This window comes from Hibiscus syriacus, unplaced genomic scaffold (genome assembly GCF_006381635.1).
Source record: "Hibiscus syriacus cultivar Baekdansim isolate YM2019G1 unplaced genomic scaffold, ASM638163v2 tig00000738_pilon, whole genome shotgun sequence".
In the NCBI taxonomy this organism is placed as follows: Eukaryota; Viridiplantae; Streptophyta; class Magnoliopsida; order Malvales; family Malvaceae; genus Hibiscus; species Hibiscus syriacus.
In genome coordinates, this window is record NW_024061816.1 from 453,816 (window position 1) to 469,966 (window position 16,151).

The 16,151-nt window shown below is 32.0% G+C and overlaps 3 protein-coding genes and 1 pseudogene across 3 annotated transcripts; 1 reads left to right on the forward strand and 3 right to left on the reverse strand.

Annotated features, from left to right (window-relative positions):
* The first annotated feature begins 526 nt into the window (after positions 1-526).
* On the forward strand, positions 527-3,006 carry LOC120213691 (annotated as a pseudogene).
* A 1,074-nt stretch (positions 3,007-4,080) lies between these two features.
* Positions 4,081-5,104, reverse strand: LOC120212430 (protein-S-isoprenylcysteine O-methyltransferase A-like). Its single transcript, XM_039210735.1, has one exon. The coding sequence runs from the start codon at positions 4,887-4,889 to the stop codon at positions 4,323-4,325; it is 567 nt and encodes a 188-aa protein (XP_039066666.1). The 5' UTR covers positions 4,890-5,104; the 3' UTR covers positions 4,081-4,322.
* A 941-nt stretch (positions 5,105-6,045) lies between these two features.
* Positions 6,046-8,467, reverse strand: LOC120212905 (beta-glucuronosyltransferase GlcAT14B-like). Its single transcript, XM_039211094.1, has 4 exons — positions 7,889-8,467; positions 7,707-7,782; positions 7,519-7,634; positions 6,046-6,647 (listed from the first exon to the last, which is right to left on the reverse strand). Exons 1-4 carry the CDS (start codon positions 8,376-8,378, stop codon positions 6,121-6,123), a joined length of 1,209 nt encoding a protein of 402 aa, XP_039067025.1. The 5' UTR covers positions 8,379-8,467; the 3' UTR covers positions 6,046-6,120.
* A 3,016-nt stretch (positions 8,468-11,483) lies between these two features.
* LOC120213701 lies at positions 11,484-11,936 on the reverse strand. The gene has a single exon (XM_039211765.1). The coding sequence runs from the start codon at positions 11,934-11,936 to the stop codon at positions 11,484-11,486; it is 453 nt and encodes a 150-aa protein (XP_039067696.1).
* Between the last annotated feature and the right edge of the window lie 4,215 nt (positions 11,937-16,151).

Sequence of the window (16,151 nt, forward strand, 5' to 3'; positions counted from 1 at the left end):
GCTTTTAGCTTTTAGAAACATAAACAAGTTGTTTTTTGTTGCTTAAATGAATGAAATGTTTTTACGTCCTATAGATAAGTTCTTTTTGTTGCAATAGCTTTTAGTTGCAAAAGCTTTTAGCTTTTAGAAACATAAACAAGTTGTTTTTTTGTTGCTTAAATGAATGAACTGTTTTTACGTCCTATGATTTTACTGAAAAAAACTAAATCAAGAAGCTTTAATGCCGCAATAGCTTTAAATTGATTTTACTGAAGGTTTAGCGAAGAACTGTTTCTTTTTGTTGTTGGGGTGTGTGATTGTTTTGCTACTTGCTACTTGTTTAAGCCTTTATATGTACTAAAACAAGTTGTTTTTTGTGATTTTTAGTATAGAACCAACTCCTAGTGCTACCTCAACGGGTTCAAATACAAACACAACCAACAAATCAACTGATCCAGCTAGGAAATATTCTACGCAAGAGCATACCAACAGAAACAATTTTCGTTGACATTTTTGTCCTAAAGTAGTGAAGGGTGGTGTGTATCGAATGAAATGGCATTTCATTGGTGGTTTGCCGGATGTTACTAGTTGCCCAAACTGTCCAGAGAATGTAAAGGAAGAGGTGAGGTCTTTCATGCAAAAAAAAAGGAATGGAAACTATAGAAAAAAAAGATTAACTCAACTTACTCAAGAAGATTCGACTATAGTGACTATGATCTTGATGAAAATGATTATGTTGAAGTGCAAGGGGGTAGTAGCAAAATGTCTCAAAGAAAAAAGCCAAGACAAAAAAGGTCCTATAGATAAGTTCTTCGCTCCTAATCACGAAGATGTTGTCAAAGGAGGAAAAGTTGGAAAAGGAGGGAAACAACAAACTATCAATGTCACGGTTCAAAAAGAGTTGAGGGAAAAAGTTTGTAAATATATAGCACGGTGGTTCTATGATGCGGGTATTCCTTTTCATGCCGCAAATTATGATAGCTTTAAGGTTATGATTGAAGCTATAGGACAATTTAGTCCGGGAATGAAACCACCAAGTATGTATGAGCTTAGAGTTCCATTACTCAAGCAAGAAGTAAAAGAGGTGGAAGAGCAAGTCAACGAACACAAGAAAGAATGGGCCGATAAAGGTTGCTCAATTCTATCGGATGGATGGAGAGATTCGGTTGTCCAAAAAGACATCGTTAACTTCATGGTGAACTCTCCAAAGGGTTCCATATTTGTTAAATCGATGGATGTTTCGGATGTCTCCAAGGATGCCAACTTGTTGTTTGGGATTCTTGACAAAATGGTAGATGAAGTTGGCGAAGAGAATGTGGTGCAAGTGATCACCGATAATGCATCCGCCTATGTCAAAGCAGGTAACATACTACTAAATTACTACTTACTAACATTTACTAATTTAGTATTTCTCTTTCATATATATATATATATATATATATATATATAATGCCACCTAATTGTTTATTTTAAACTTTGTTGGAAAGATGTTAGAAGCTACTAGAAAACATCTTTATTGGACTCCATGTGCAGCACATTGTATAGATCTCATGTTAGAAGATATTGGGAAGCAAATTCCACAGGTGAAAAATTGTTTGAAAAAGGCAATGTCAATAAACGGGTATATATACAGTTATGTTGGTATAGTAAACTTGATGAGGAAGTTCACAAATCAAAGGAACTTGCATAGGCCCGCGATTACTCGATTTGCAACATCCTTTATCACTCTCCTTCAATTTCACAAGCAAAAAAAATAACTTCAGGAAGATGGTTGCTTCTCAAGAATGGATGGAGAGCAAGTGGTCTAAGGAACATAAGGGCAAATTGGTGCATTCTTACTTTTTACAAGAGACCTTTTGGAGGAACATTGAATATACACTCAAGTTGACGGGTCCTCTTGTTAGTATCCTTAGATTGGTTTATGGGGAAAAAAGGCCGGCCATGGGTTATATTTATGAAGCCATGGATAGGGCCAAGGAGAGTATTGCTAGAAGCTTTCCAAATCAAGAAGATCGTTACAAAAAAACATTTGAGATCATTGACCATAAGTGGGAACATCAACTCCACCGACCTTTGCATGCCGCGGGCCATTACTTAAACCCATCCATTTTCTATGATGATGTGAAGCGGATTGAAAGTTGTGAAGAAATAATGGATGGTTTACAATCTTGCATTGAAAGTTTGTCCCCGAATGCTCAAGTGGAAGACCAAACCATAAGAGAATTAAACAAGTATAAGAAAGCCGAAGGGATGTTTGGTAAAAGTTTGACTATTAGGCAAAGGAAGCAAATGGCACCGGGTAAGAATAATTCTATAAATGTATTAAATTAAAAATATGTTATTACTCTTATGCATACTGATTTTACTCTTCTAATTTTTTGCTCCTTGTAGCGAAATGGTGGGAAACATATGGAGCTTCGGCTCCTAACTTGCAAAGGTTTACCATACGAGTTCTTAGTCTTACTTGTAGTGCCACAAGTTGTGAAAGAAATTGGGGCGTTTTTCAACACGTAAGTGTAATAGTGTATATATATCTCAATTTCGTACTTTAATTAAAATATATTATCAATTAACATACAATTTAATTTTTGATAGCTTCACACCAAGAAGCGCAATAGGTTGACACAAGAAAGATTAAATGATATGGTTTATGTTAAATTCAATCATTCATTGCAACGCCGAAATGGAACCTCTGATCCTATTGCTTTGGATGATATTGATGAAAGTAATGAATGGTTGATGGGTAGAATGGAAAATGATGAAGATGAAGAAGATTTGGTGTTTCTTGATGATGATCTTACATGGGATGCGGTGGGTAGAGCTTCCGGGGCTAATGAGCCAAGTCATTTCACTAGAGGATCAAGAAGAGGAGGTGATGATGGAGTCGGCCCATCAAGAAATGATAAAGGAAAAAGACCTGCTCTTGTCGATGAAGATAAGATGGAGGAAGACATTGGAGTGACTGATGATGATGAGGGAGATGGAGACGTGCTCGGGTTTGATGAAGGGGATCTTGGAGACATTTAGTTTGTGACTAGAGAAAGTTTGGAGAACTCTGTAGGGGGAAGGGAAGTGGGAGCTATTGTTGATTTGTCTTTTGGTTGTTTTGATTTTCCTACGCGTACTTGTCTATTATGTTATTTAACATTTATGAAGTACTATTAAACTACTTTTGGTATTATTTGATGCATTTTTTATATATAAGTATTTACATGGTATAAAATTAGTTCAAAAGTATTTTTTGTGTGAAAATTAGCGCATCGGGTTCGTGATGCGAGCGCATCACGCATCACGCATCGTCTCTCGGGACACTAAACGCATCAGAGCGCATCTCGCATTTTAAAACCAAGTTCACACCCTAAACCCCAAGCCAGAACAAACACTTCAAACATTTTTCCTCAAAGAGAATCCCTTACAAGTGATCCTCCCTTAGAATTGCCAAACCGCAACTGCAAAATAATCATTGAAACAGGACCACACGGCATAATCTGAGTACCAACTAACCATACAATGAAATCTTATGAGCTGAATGACGAATGAATTCATTCTCGACAACTTATGGTGTTTGTTATGGAAAGCTATACCTTAACCTTAAGAATTTTCATTTTCCTCACTTGAACATCTTTTACAAATCAATACCAAGTTACCAGCCCTACTAACACAATCATCAATTCCTCCGAATACAAGAAAAAATTGGGAAAAATAAAATTAACATAACTGTATTGGATGTATGACCATGTCTGACATACACACCTGGATCTGCGTAATCATAAACAGGTACATTATTTGAGTATTCACTTACCAAACAAAGATACCTTATGCCCTCAACGATGTGGAATTCACAAACTCCGTCAAACCAACTTACCATGCTTCTCATAGTATTTTATTATACCTTAACAAAAATAAGTTTCCTTTTCCTCAATTGAAAAACTTGTTCAAGCCAATGCCAGTCATGCTAACACAACAAGCACAAGTCAAATGGAGCCCCAGAACAAAGATTTTAAGCATAATTCATAATCTGGCCCCAATCATAAGGGATACTTTGCAAAGAATGGCCAAATCATAACAGGGAACTATCATTAGCACGGGATTACCGAGTGTTATCTGATTACAAATTCACCAAACAAAGAAATCTTAATGACACATAGGATGAACCAATACATAAACTCCATAAAGTTACCTTGTAATGCTCCATAATCATATGCTTAAACAAATAACTATGGTCAGAATAACCAAGTTTCTAATATCTACTACTATTAGAACAAGAACAAACCCGAAGCTACTAAACTCAGATTACACAAAAAACGCTCTTCATTCAGTCCTACAAACATAATCTGAAATCTTCACATCACATATGGAACTCCAGAAGGAACTCTTCGAGCGTACTCCTCATAATCCGCACCGAAAAACTGCCTCAAAAAATATTCCTCATAAGGAATCCGGGAAGCGAAAAACCTCCAAACAACAATGGCAAAACCAACAGTGGATATGGGATTACAAAGCATTATCTGGGTACCAACTGACCAAATCAAGAAACCGCAATAACTCGGATGACGGACGAATGCATAAACTCCACTAGTAACCAACCTATGATGATCCTCATGACGAACCCTAATCAAATGTGTAAAAGACCGACCGGCAGTTACAATAGCCAGTTTCCTTACAATTTCCCCTACAACAACCATTAGCAGGCCCAGATTACTGACCCACAAATGTTCTTTCAGTCCAGGGAATAAAAAGAGTTCAAAAAAGTATTCGACCAATGAGAAGACCATGGCTAAAACATATTCTTTGCTGACAAGAAGTGAACTAAGATTAACATTTGATATCCCATGAATTGCAACTGCTAAAACGTATTCTGAGCTATGGAAAAAGAGAATTGCCCGTAAAAATAGAGATAATGGGTTCATTTTTCTGAAACTAAAATAGCTTCCCTGGATTTAAAAGCTGAGTCAAGTAGATTGCTTTGAGTTGGGTTTTGGGGTCACCTACCGCGATTCCACTGCACCGGTGAAAGATGCTGCGATCTTTGGAGAAGAAGGTGCGGCCACTTGGGGTATCAACAATCAACATTGGCGTAGATGGCCAAGGGTTTTCATCTTTTCAAACTCCCTTTGAGAATATTTTATTTTGTATAAAACGCAAAATTGATACACTTTATTTCTAGACTGTCTTATTTTGATCACTGAATTTGAAAAAACAACGATTTGGTCATTTAGGTTACCAGTTCAACGGGTTAATGATTTGGCATGTTAGTGAAAATAATAAATTTTAAATTGACACATAAATTCTAGATAGAATACTAATTAAACCTAAATTTTACATAAAATACTAATTTAACCTTTGAACTTTTGATAAAATATCAAATTGAGTCATGGATTCGATTAAAATCCCTATTTCCGACCAGCGCTCATCACCATCGCCGATTTCCACCACCGTTCATGTCAACCGTTGTCACAAAAAATCATTTCTCCCTCATCAACATTTAGTTTTGGTTTCATTTTGGTCACTCGCCTTTAAAAAATTAACAATGATGTTGAAGTGTCATCATAAGATAATTTCATGTTATTTTTGAAAAAAATAAAAATAGATCAAGTCAGCAATTCTGTTAATTTTTCAACGGTGGATGATCAAAATGAAACTAAAACATAATGTTAGATATGTTTTTGAAAAAACATAATGTTAGATATGTTTTTGAAAAAAAATAGTTGAATGACCAAAAGTATTGAATGTGTAGTTTACCCTTTATATATTAACAAATGGAAAATTATTTGCAAAAGAAAGAAAATACACTTAAAAACAAACATAATAGTCCTTTATTTATTTATCCAGGTTTCTTCCACAGTAAAATATAAAGCATCAAATACTGGTTCTCCTTTTTCCCTTGCTACACCACATGCTAGTCAAAAGTTCTCCACTGAAAAGCTTCAAGCTTCTGCCCTAACTTTCTAAGAAGAAAAGAATCTATGCTATACATCATGGATTTAAATAACGATCTGTTATCGGAATAACAAAAATTATATAACTAGAAAGGTACCGTCCGAAATCATTATTGTACGATCGCGATAACCGTAACAACATCATCTATTATTGTAATTACGATAAAAGTAACGTAACCGAAAACACAACGGTAATCTCAATTTAAATCCCGGGTCTACACTGCCTCTTACTGAAACTCCTTGGCGAAACAATTTTAGTTAACAAAGCTTTTAACCTTCTAGACCCAGCTCCAGGTTTCAAAACACCATAATTCTGGCCCTGTAAACTAGAGCATCCCCTTTGTTTCTTCCCATTTTCGGAACACCAGCCCCCGTATGAGAACTTCCCATGCCTCCTCTTGAGCAGCTCCCTGTCGATTTTGTCGAGGACCGGATCGTTCCTCTTGAATTTCCGGCCGAATGGGCGGCCGCTCATCACCATTCTTCTGAAATCCTCGAGTCCTAGTGACCTCGGGTGTTGTTTCGGAGGGTTGTCCCATGTGATGTAGTGAAGATCATGGTTCACCGTTGTGTTCTTGTAGTCTTCTGAGTTGCATATCAATGTCTGGAAGTAACCTTCTGGTGAAGATACGAAGTTGGTATAGTATAGTAGTAGAGTTCTTGGCAGGTTGTCCCAGCCTACAATGGAGTACTCGGCAAATGATCTTGAGATCACTGTCCAAGCTGACCCTGTTGGGTTTTCAAGCAAATTAAATGATAAATCAACATTGGTTTAAATCAAGATTCACGCATAATTTTATGCTAAAAGATAAATTTATGAGGTAAATGTATAAATTTTAAAAAGATAAAAACAGATTATCAATAAAAAAATACTAATAAAAAATCTAAAATATAAGAGAATTTAAAAATCTTATAGACGCAATTGCCCGACTTACCCATTGATCCATCTTGGATAAGTAGTCACTGCATCAGATTAAAAACTATTAAGGGATAGAATGAAAATGGTTGAACCCAACATATTGTTCATAAATAAAGATGATCAGGGAGGGCTGAAGGGGACAATCACTTTTCGAAAATTTTAAATTTTCATATAATTTAAAGATTTTTTTATATTTTTATTAATAATATATTATTATTTTTAATTCTTTAAAAATTTATTTTAAATTTTACAAATTCGTCCTATGTTATAAAATCTTATAATCAAATAAAATGATGGAATGACACACAACATTGGTTAGAAACGTTTTAATGGTTGATTACAACATCAATATCCCAGCGAGCAACAACTCACCAACCTTACCTACCATGACTAACATGATCAGCACTAATAAATAGCCATTTATTGAAGTCCATTTCACACCAAAAGGAAAAACATCCTCTTCATCTTCAAACAAATCATTGCCTTCTGCTTTTGTCTTTCATTCAACTAGAGTTTAATGGCCATGATTTCAGCTAGAATAAACAAAGGGATCCAGTTTTACAAAATCCCAAAAATCTTTTAGTTTTCTGAGCTCCCAATAGATTCTAATGCGTGAACTCACATGCTAGAGATAAGTGATGATTTTAAAGGAAAAACTTGAATGAAAAATGGAGAAATAACCTGTATAAAGCTTGAAAGCAGTGGGCAGTGTTCTCTGTTTAATCACCCACCAAATTTCTGACTTGTTCTTGTTGTAAAGCCCTGGATCTATTATTATGGGTTTCCCTCTCTTATTCCTGCAAATTGTTCATCACATTTAATGTAAACAAATTGGATCAGAAAAAAGAGACAAAACAAGATTTTCTTACAGTTTCCACCCCAGTTGACTTGTATGCTGAATGAAATTCAGATCTTTCGGCAAACCAGAAAAGGCGTGAATCAGATCTGAAAAAGAAAACCCAGAAAACAAATAAGCTTATGAATCATAAAAACTCGCAAAATCATGCGAAAAAAAACATGAAACAAAACCCCATTAATCCACTCACCATACCATCTTGAGTAACTATAGGATAATCAGAAGCGCTGAGATTAATAAACCAATCCCATTCGCAGCATCTCAAGAGCATGGACATAGCATGGAGAGTTGTGGCAAGCATGGTAGGACCTCTATAAGTAACCAGGTTCGGTTTCCCGACAATATACACATTACCGACCGAACTGAAAACCCGGTGATCCGACACGAACTCTGAAATCTCCTTGTGCTCATGTGCAGGAGCCTCGTGATCCAGATGAACCAGATACCGATTCCCAGGGTGATACAAAGCATGTAGGGTACGTTTTAGCTTGATTATGTCCCCTTTGGAAGCTGAGATTAAGTAGGCAAAGGTAACCGGATATGTCCTGTTGGATTTCTGTACGATGTTTAAGGTTGACATGGGGTTGAACCTTGTAATGGGGATAGTTAGTTTGGTTGGGAGGTATAGAACGGACAGGAGGATTGAAGTGAAAATGAAGGACACCGTGAAAGCTTTGATCCCCATGTTTCAGATAGTTGGGAAGAAGAAAGAAATGGGAATCATGACCAAATGGAAACGTTTTAATGGAAGTGTGTGGATTTAAATCTGCGGAGGGTTCTTTGCTTTCAAGTGAAGGCCTCCATCTGTCACCTGCAATCGTAAAAATGGCACTGAGATGGTGATGGAATGACTCTTTTGCCTAGGGTTTATGTGGGATGACATTGGGTATGAGTAGGGTATTTATGGGATTTTGCTGGGTTGAAATCCCCAATTTTATCATAAGGTAGTGATGAACTTGAGGAGTTAACATCATTCATTGTCGTATCGGATTAAAAAATATTTATTTAAGATGAATATATATATATATATATATATATAAATACAATAATGCTAAATATTTGTATAAAATAAATATAACTATGTATATATATATATAGTTAATGTCACCCCAAAATGTAAATTTAAAATATGTATATATTTTAAATTAAATTTGATATTTTTCTTTTTACATTTATAATTTAATAATATATATATAATTTTAAACTGAGTATTTTAAATTTAATTAATAATTTTATTGTTTACTAGTTATAAAATGTATAAAAAAAATATAAATGAATCAATTTATATTTAAATGTGGAATTCAAATAAGAGATGATGAAGATGGTGTGTGATGGTTGGCAATAAGAGACATTGGTAGAATTTATAGGTCAAATTGATATTTTATCTAAAGTTTATGGGTTAAAATAATATTTCAACTAAATTTAAATGGTCAAATTAGTATTCTATCTAACATTTAAGGGTCAAATTAAAAAATAACTTCTTTTTCTAACTTTTCACATCACCAATAGCGATTAACGATTTAGTGACCAAAATATAACAACCGATAAGTGACCAAAATATAACAATTGATAATATAAATTACTAAAACATAAGTTTTTAAAATTAACAACTGAAGAAAGATAAAACTAAAACCAAAGTGACCATTCTTATAGTTTACCCAACATTTTCCCCCGTCAATGTCAAATGCTCTCCATGACACTTGATATTTCCTCAAAAAGCATTTTTCAACCCAACATTACCTTAATTGATAATAGTTTGTAACAGACCATACTTAAATAGTTAAAATATATTATTTGTGAAATAAGAAACAGGGTTTAGTAAATTTAATAAATTTGAATTAAAATATAAGTAACATACATAAATAAATAAATGTATTTATATATATATAATTTGACGGAAATTTTTATTTAAAAAAATTATTTGTGTTATTTTTTTTCATTTTTACTTTCTATTAAATTAAATTAATTAACAGAAAATATAATAAACTTTAATATTTAATAATTTTTGTACTTTGAAAAAAAAATCATGTTTTCTGTTTTTTACATTTTCAATAATTTTAATATATATTCTGTACGTTTACAAAGTTTAATATTTGTATTACTTTTAAATAACTTTTGGATTTTTTTCATAAAAAAGACTGAATAATTTACTTTTGTAATGATAAAAGGATGAATTGAAGTATGTTAGATTAATAACTTTATTATTTTTATCAGTTAATTCAATTTAATAAAAAATAAAAAATAATGATTTAAATATTTTGAAAAGAATGAAATTTAAAAAAATATTATCGGATATATATACACACATACATAACAAAAAATTGCGGTTTAAATATACTAGCAAATGATTAACAATACGTAAATATGGTTCAATGGATTAGTAAGTTTATGAAACTATTCTTATAAACCATTACCAATTAAGGTACTTTCTCCGGTGGTTGATTTGTGTGTAGAAAACCGCTCATTGGAGATTAAATTTATTTAATGGAACTAAAATAAGGATTAAATTGATAAAATGTATAAACATTAAGGATTAAATGTATAATTATACTAATGTTTTTAACATACATGTCACCTCCTCCGTCAAATATTAACGGCAAGTAGCTTGATTGTGTTCATTTAAATAGTTGAATGACATAAATGATAAAATTTTAAAAATAGTGGTCAAAGTGAAAAGGATAATAGTTAGGTTATCAATGGCATACGTTACGTACCCTAGAAATTAAGTTTAAATCTCTGTTTTGAAAACCGGACCGGATCGGCCGGTTCAACCGGGAACCGTTGCTTAATCCGGTTCAATCTAAACCGGTTGAACCGCTATTAGTGAATCGGCCAGAACCGTTGAACCGTTCGAACCGGACCGCTGAAAACCGAAAAAAATCGAGAAAAACTGGGATTTTTGTTTTTTTTTTTAAAAAAAAAATTAAACCAAACAACGTCGTTTGTTAAACGAGCCAAGTCGAACTCGAGTATTGCTGAGCTCGACTCGAACTTGAAAATTTTAAAAGTAAGCTCAACTCAACTCAAACTCACAAGCTAAAAATTATCAAATTCAACTCAAACTCGAAATATAATATTGAAACTTGAACTCAAAAAGGCTTGAACTCAAAAAAAAATTTGAAGCTCGATTGAAGCATAAAATTCGAGTTTGATTGAAGTGAAAGAATAGTTCACTCAATGCTCACCAAAAGGCTCCATGATTTTGAATGTCAAATTACCTCTATTATTTATAGAAGTTAGTTGTGATGCGCTTCTATGTTTCTTAGCAATGTGAGATTGTTTTGTTCTCATATTTTTACTCTTTAGACTTTTGGGATGTTCTTCTATGTTTATTAGCCATGTGAGATTGTGTTTTTAAAAAAAATTAAACCAAACAATATCATTTTGTTATGATTTTTTTAATCCCAAATTTATTTTTTAATTATAGTTTATATAATTATATTTATTATTTAATATGTTTTACCTTAAATATTATGTTGTAGTTAATTTGAATCATTTTGTTTCACTTGATTTTATGGTTTTTAACTTATATATGTTATGGTTTGCTTTGAATATGACTTGTGATATAAAAAATTATTTTTTATTAAATATTTTTGGTATTTTTATTTAATTTTTTAAATAATTATGACATCGTTCAGTTCTTCCGACCGGTTCGACCGGTTGAACCAGTGAACCGGTAGCATGACCGGTTCGCTAACCGGTCCGGTTCTGAAAACCATGGTTTAAATCTCGATTCAAAATTAATGCATAATAATACAACATCAAATTAAATATTTTGCTTATAAAAGGATTAGAAAGGACATTTATACCATATCTTAGCAAAACGTCGTAATCTTGATAATGTGACTCCAGAGGAAGTTGATGGAGAAGATGTTGGATTATCAAACCCAATATTTCCGTCAGATTTTGTTTTATCTTTACCTCTTGTTTTTTTCTTTGATTTCTTCCAAAACCAAGGTCTTGTTTCTCTTGCATCATTCATGCATTGCTTGTTTCTCTCTTGGCTCATCCGCGACATCGTCCTCGACGGTGGCTTGATTGGTGAAACGATCTCCTTATCCGACACTAAACGATGTTTGGGGGTACCAGGCTCCAACTCCCATTGGAACGGAATTGCGCCGACGCTCCGTCGGTGAGGAATATGAACTGAATCATCCAAGGAAGAATCATCCCTCGAAAGAATTTTACGTAAAAATAGCTCGTCAACTTGTAGAACAGAAACTATTTTCTCTTCATTGTCCATTTTGAACTACATAGATAACTCAAACCATGTTATGAATAAATATATAGTGAATAATTCTTTTTTTTATTTTATAATATGGAAGTAAATGGAAAAAATATCAAATTAAACAAAAATAGGACTATATTGACCATCCAGCTCAGTTGGTAGAGCACAAGGCTCTTAACCTTGAGGTCGTGGGATTGAGTCCCACGGAGGACATTTCATAATTCGGAAGTCTCCTACGGAAGTTGCTCTCAACCTAGCGTTGGGGGCAGTCTACTATCCTACCTCCCCTTACCCCATTACATATGGGAATAAGAGTCAACTAATTTATGATCTTATAAAATCCCCAATTGCATAAAAAAAAGAAATTGCTATTTAATTTCCTAAATTGGAATGTTAAGTTTTCAAATAGGTGTTTAAAGGATTCGGATATTACGATGTTTTACCATACATTTATTATTTTATTTTTTTGGATAAAAAAACTGCTTCAGATCGAAGGAAAATATAGTTTTCAAATGTGACCGCTGCCGTAATAATAGTAATAGTTATAGTGATCCGACTTGTTGTAAGTTGACATCCCAAATGTATGAGATGGACTTTAAATTAATATTTACTCATAAAACCATTTCTATTTTGTTTTAAGTATAACATGTTAATAAAATTATTATATATTTTATTTCTCTTTAATAATAATATGGTTCGTCGGAGATCCATTAATTGTCCGAATGATTAAAGATGTTCATGTTATCTTGTTTTATATATGTTCGAATCCTTACATTTATCTTGAATGTGATCAGGGATGGATCTCCCTTAGGGCCCAAGGGGCCCCCGATCCCTGTTAAAACTTATATATTATATATAATTTTGGTTAATAGCATTTTGGTTCATGTAAAAATAAATATTTAAATTTAAAAAATATAAATATTTATTAAATATTTAATCAAGTAGGGGTCGAACTAAAGAATGATAAATCCGTGTTCTCAAATTTTTGGTCTACTTATAATTTAAGTAATTGTAAGTTTAAATATTAGACAAATTAGAAGTTATATTTTGAGTTAATTTAGGACGAATACAATGTAATATCTGTACAAAGACTTTCAATTATTTGACAATGAACGCTCATACCCCTACCTACGTGCTTGAACTCGAGACCTGAAGGTTAACAATAATTCCTTAATCTAAGGTCGCTTGGTTCATGCTGAATTTTGAGTTTAAATACCTAATAAGTCTTTATATTTTTCTTAAACATGCTAATATTTCTACCCTTACCAATATTTAATTCTGAATCCGTCCCTAAATGTGATATCTATTATTTTAAAAAATAATTATAAGATTCGTCAAACTAGTTCCAAATAAATTTAGGTTAATAAAAAGAAAGAAATACACTTGGGAACAGGAGTTTAAAAGTTTAGACTGTGGCCAACCTATGATCTTATTCACTATTTTGTAAGCTCTTTTTCTAAAATTTGATTCGTTCGTTAAATATAATAAGATTATATAAGAAAAAAAAAGTTGAAAAGAATCTAATCTAGTGATTAAAGAAAATAAAAGATGGAAACAATTGTGAGTAATGCCAAAGTCTCGTATGACCTAGACACTTAATTTTAAGAATCTTATTCACGAGTTAACGAGAAGAAAAAATATACAAAGAGTTATTGCTAAAGGATTAAATTGAATAAACTGAAAATATAAGAGATTAAATTAAAAAAATAAAAAAAAAATATTTCAGAAAGAAGAATTAAAATTACATGCGTATTCCAAAATGATAAATCCTAACAAAACATAAAGGAGTCATGAAATTGACGACATGACGATATAACGTCATAGATGAACAACATGACATCAACAAATCGACGATGGAGAACATATTAAAAAAGAAGAGAGTGAAGAATTTTTGGAGACCAAAGGTCTCTCATATGAGAAATATGAGTTTTGTACTTAAAGATAAGACGATTAGCTTGGGAAAAGTTAGAAATTAAATTAGGATAACATTGTTTTTGAAGTTATCTTATTGTAGATGGTTGTAAGCAGGGAGGTAAAAACCTAATTCGACTTGTAAAATTGACTCAAGTCAAAGTTGTTTGGGACCTAAGCGGTGGTGATCCGAACCGACTCGAGTCTGAATTGGTGTTGACATGAATTCGAGTTGGACCTGAAAATTGTATATCTGAACCCAAGTGTACCCGATCTGAAAACAAACTAAACCTGAATTGAACCGGAAAAATAATAATTGAACCCGACCTGCATCCGACTAATATGAACCCAAACCCGAGATCAACCTAGTAAATAAATTGTATTACTCGACCCGTTTTCAACCTGACCTGTTATGAACATGACATGTAATTAACTCAATCTGTAAATGATTTGACTTATTATTGAACTGATTTGATATTTACATGACTTATAAATTATCATTGATGAAATTGTGAAATTTTGACGAAGTTGTAAGACTTTAAGTTTATAACAAACCATGCTAATTAACTTGATTAATTTTTAAATGTTAAAATAAATTATTAATTATGGTAATAAATTAATAAATTTACTTACTAGATTAATTATGATTCTTATATTATAAATCTTAATTATAATCATTAAATTAATTTTATTAAATAATTTATTTATTGAACATGATTAATAAATAATTAATTAATAATGTAAATATAATTTATCTAAAAATTTAACATATATATAAAAGATGAATTTACTTGATATTGAAAATTTGAATAGCATAAAATTTATTGCACTTTAATACAATAAAATGAACAAAAACAAATTTGTGTTAAAATTTAAGCTCTTGAATCTTATAACAAAAGTTTTATAAGGATAAAAACATTACTCTGCTACCAGAAATTTTTTCATCGAGTTTTTATCTCAAAAGATCTAAATGTTACCAACATTATTAAATTACGGACAATTTTTCAGCTTTAAAAGCCAAAATATCACAAACATAATTTAACATGAATAACTATTTAGAAAAGAATTTACAAGTTACAACAATTTATTTTAGTCAGACCAACAATAATTTACAAGGCAGCAGCAGACAACAACAAGCAGCGACAAACAACATTGTATCAATTCAGCAAGCATTATCGCATCAATTCAACATTCATAATTTCTGCATTCAACAAGCATCCAGTCAGCCGTAAAGCCAAAGGGAATATGATGGCCAATAGTGTCAAACATTTCTGACTTTACCAAACCCTTACAGTATCAAGCATTCAACAAAAATTTCTAAATCAGGCAATACCAAGAAGAATCAGGACATAATCATTCAACATTATGATTGTTGTAACTTGTAAGGCACCCTACAAAATCAGAATCATTAATAAACAATTTGAAAAATTAATTAAATAAACAAAATAAAAAAAATAAAGTTACCTTCAAAAAGGAAGAAACAAGACAAAATCATTCACAAACCAATTCCAATGTTTTGACTTACTGTAAAACACCCTACAAAATTAAAAATAAAATCATTAATAAAAAATTCAAAATATTAATGAAATTAAAATAAATAATAAAATAAATAATATATTTACCTTTACAAAGTAGAATCATTAACTATAGTAAGATAATCTTGATCCCTTTCCTCCGATTCAAAACCTTACAACCAATTATGAGTTGTTACAAAAATCTCAACATTTTTAGATAAGAGTTTAGCTCTCACCTTGTTCAAAATTTGACCCCCATAATGAAGGACGATTCAGATGCAACTGAATTAATTGGAATGACTAATATATTTCTCACCATTCGAGAAAGTATCGGATAAGAAATACTTTGATTTTTCAAATAATCCAAAATATCAAATTCATATTCTCCAGTACGAGGACAAGGGGCAAAATGATGTAGGAGTCAACATCTGATCATCCACTCCTTGAAGCAGCTAAATTGACATCAAAATTATGGAAAAATAAAGAAAACAAAATAATTAAATTATGAAAACATAATAAAATAAGTTAAAATAAATAAAATTTAATGTCAAATTCTAGAAAGTAACCTCAAATAGATCAAACTTTTTAAATGATCAAGGTTGATTGGAACTTGAGCTACTTATCTCTAAAGATGTGTTACTGTAACATCCCAAAAGTTGGGTCAATGACCAAAATAGAATTTTTGGTAATTTAGTGACCAATCTCAGAAAAGATTAAAAGTTTAGGGATTTAAATGAAAAGTATTGATGTTGGATGTAATAATAAAGTTTGAAAGTAATAAGGGTATTATGGTCATTTTCAGGAA

What these genes read in the sequence shown, in the direction of transcription:
- LOC120212430 (XM_039210735.1), bottom strand. Translation starts at nt 4,889, where the DNA reads ATGAACCCATTATCTCTATTTTTACGGGCAATTCTCTTTTTCCATAGC.
- LOC120212905 (XM_039211094.1), bottom strand. Translation starts at nt 8,378, where the DNA reads ATGGGGATCAAAGCTTTCACGGTGTCCTTCATTTTCACTTCAATCCTC. An exon ending in TCCTATAGTTACTCAAGATG is followed by an intron (nt 7,783 to 7,888) that starts GTATGGTGAGTG and finishes TTTCTTTTTCAG; the next exon opens with ATCTGATTCACGCCTTTTCT. An exon ending in TGCTTTCAAGCTTTATACAG is followed by an intron (nt 6,648 to 7,518) that starts GTTATTTCTCCA and finishes AAAACCCAACAG; the next exon opens with GGTCAGCTTGGACAGTGATC.
- LOC120213701 (XM_039211765.1), bottom strand. Translation starts at nt 11,936, where the DNA reads ATGGACAATGAAGAGAAAATAGTTTCTGTTCTACAAGTTGACGAGCTA.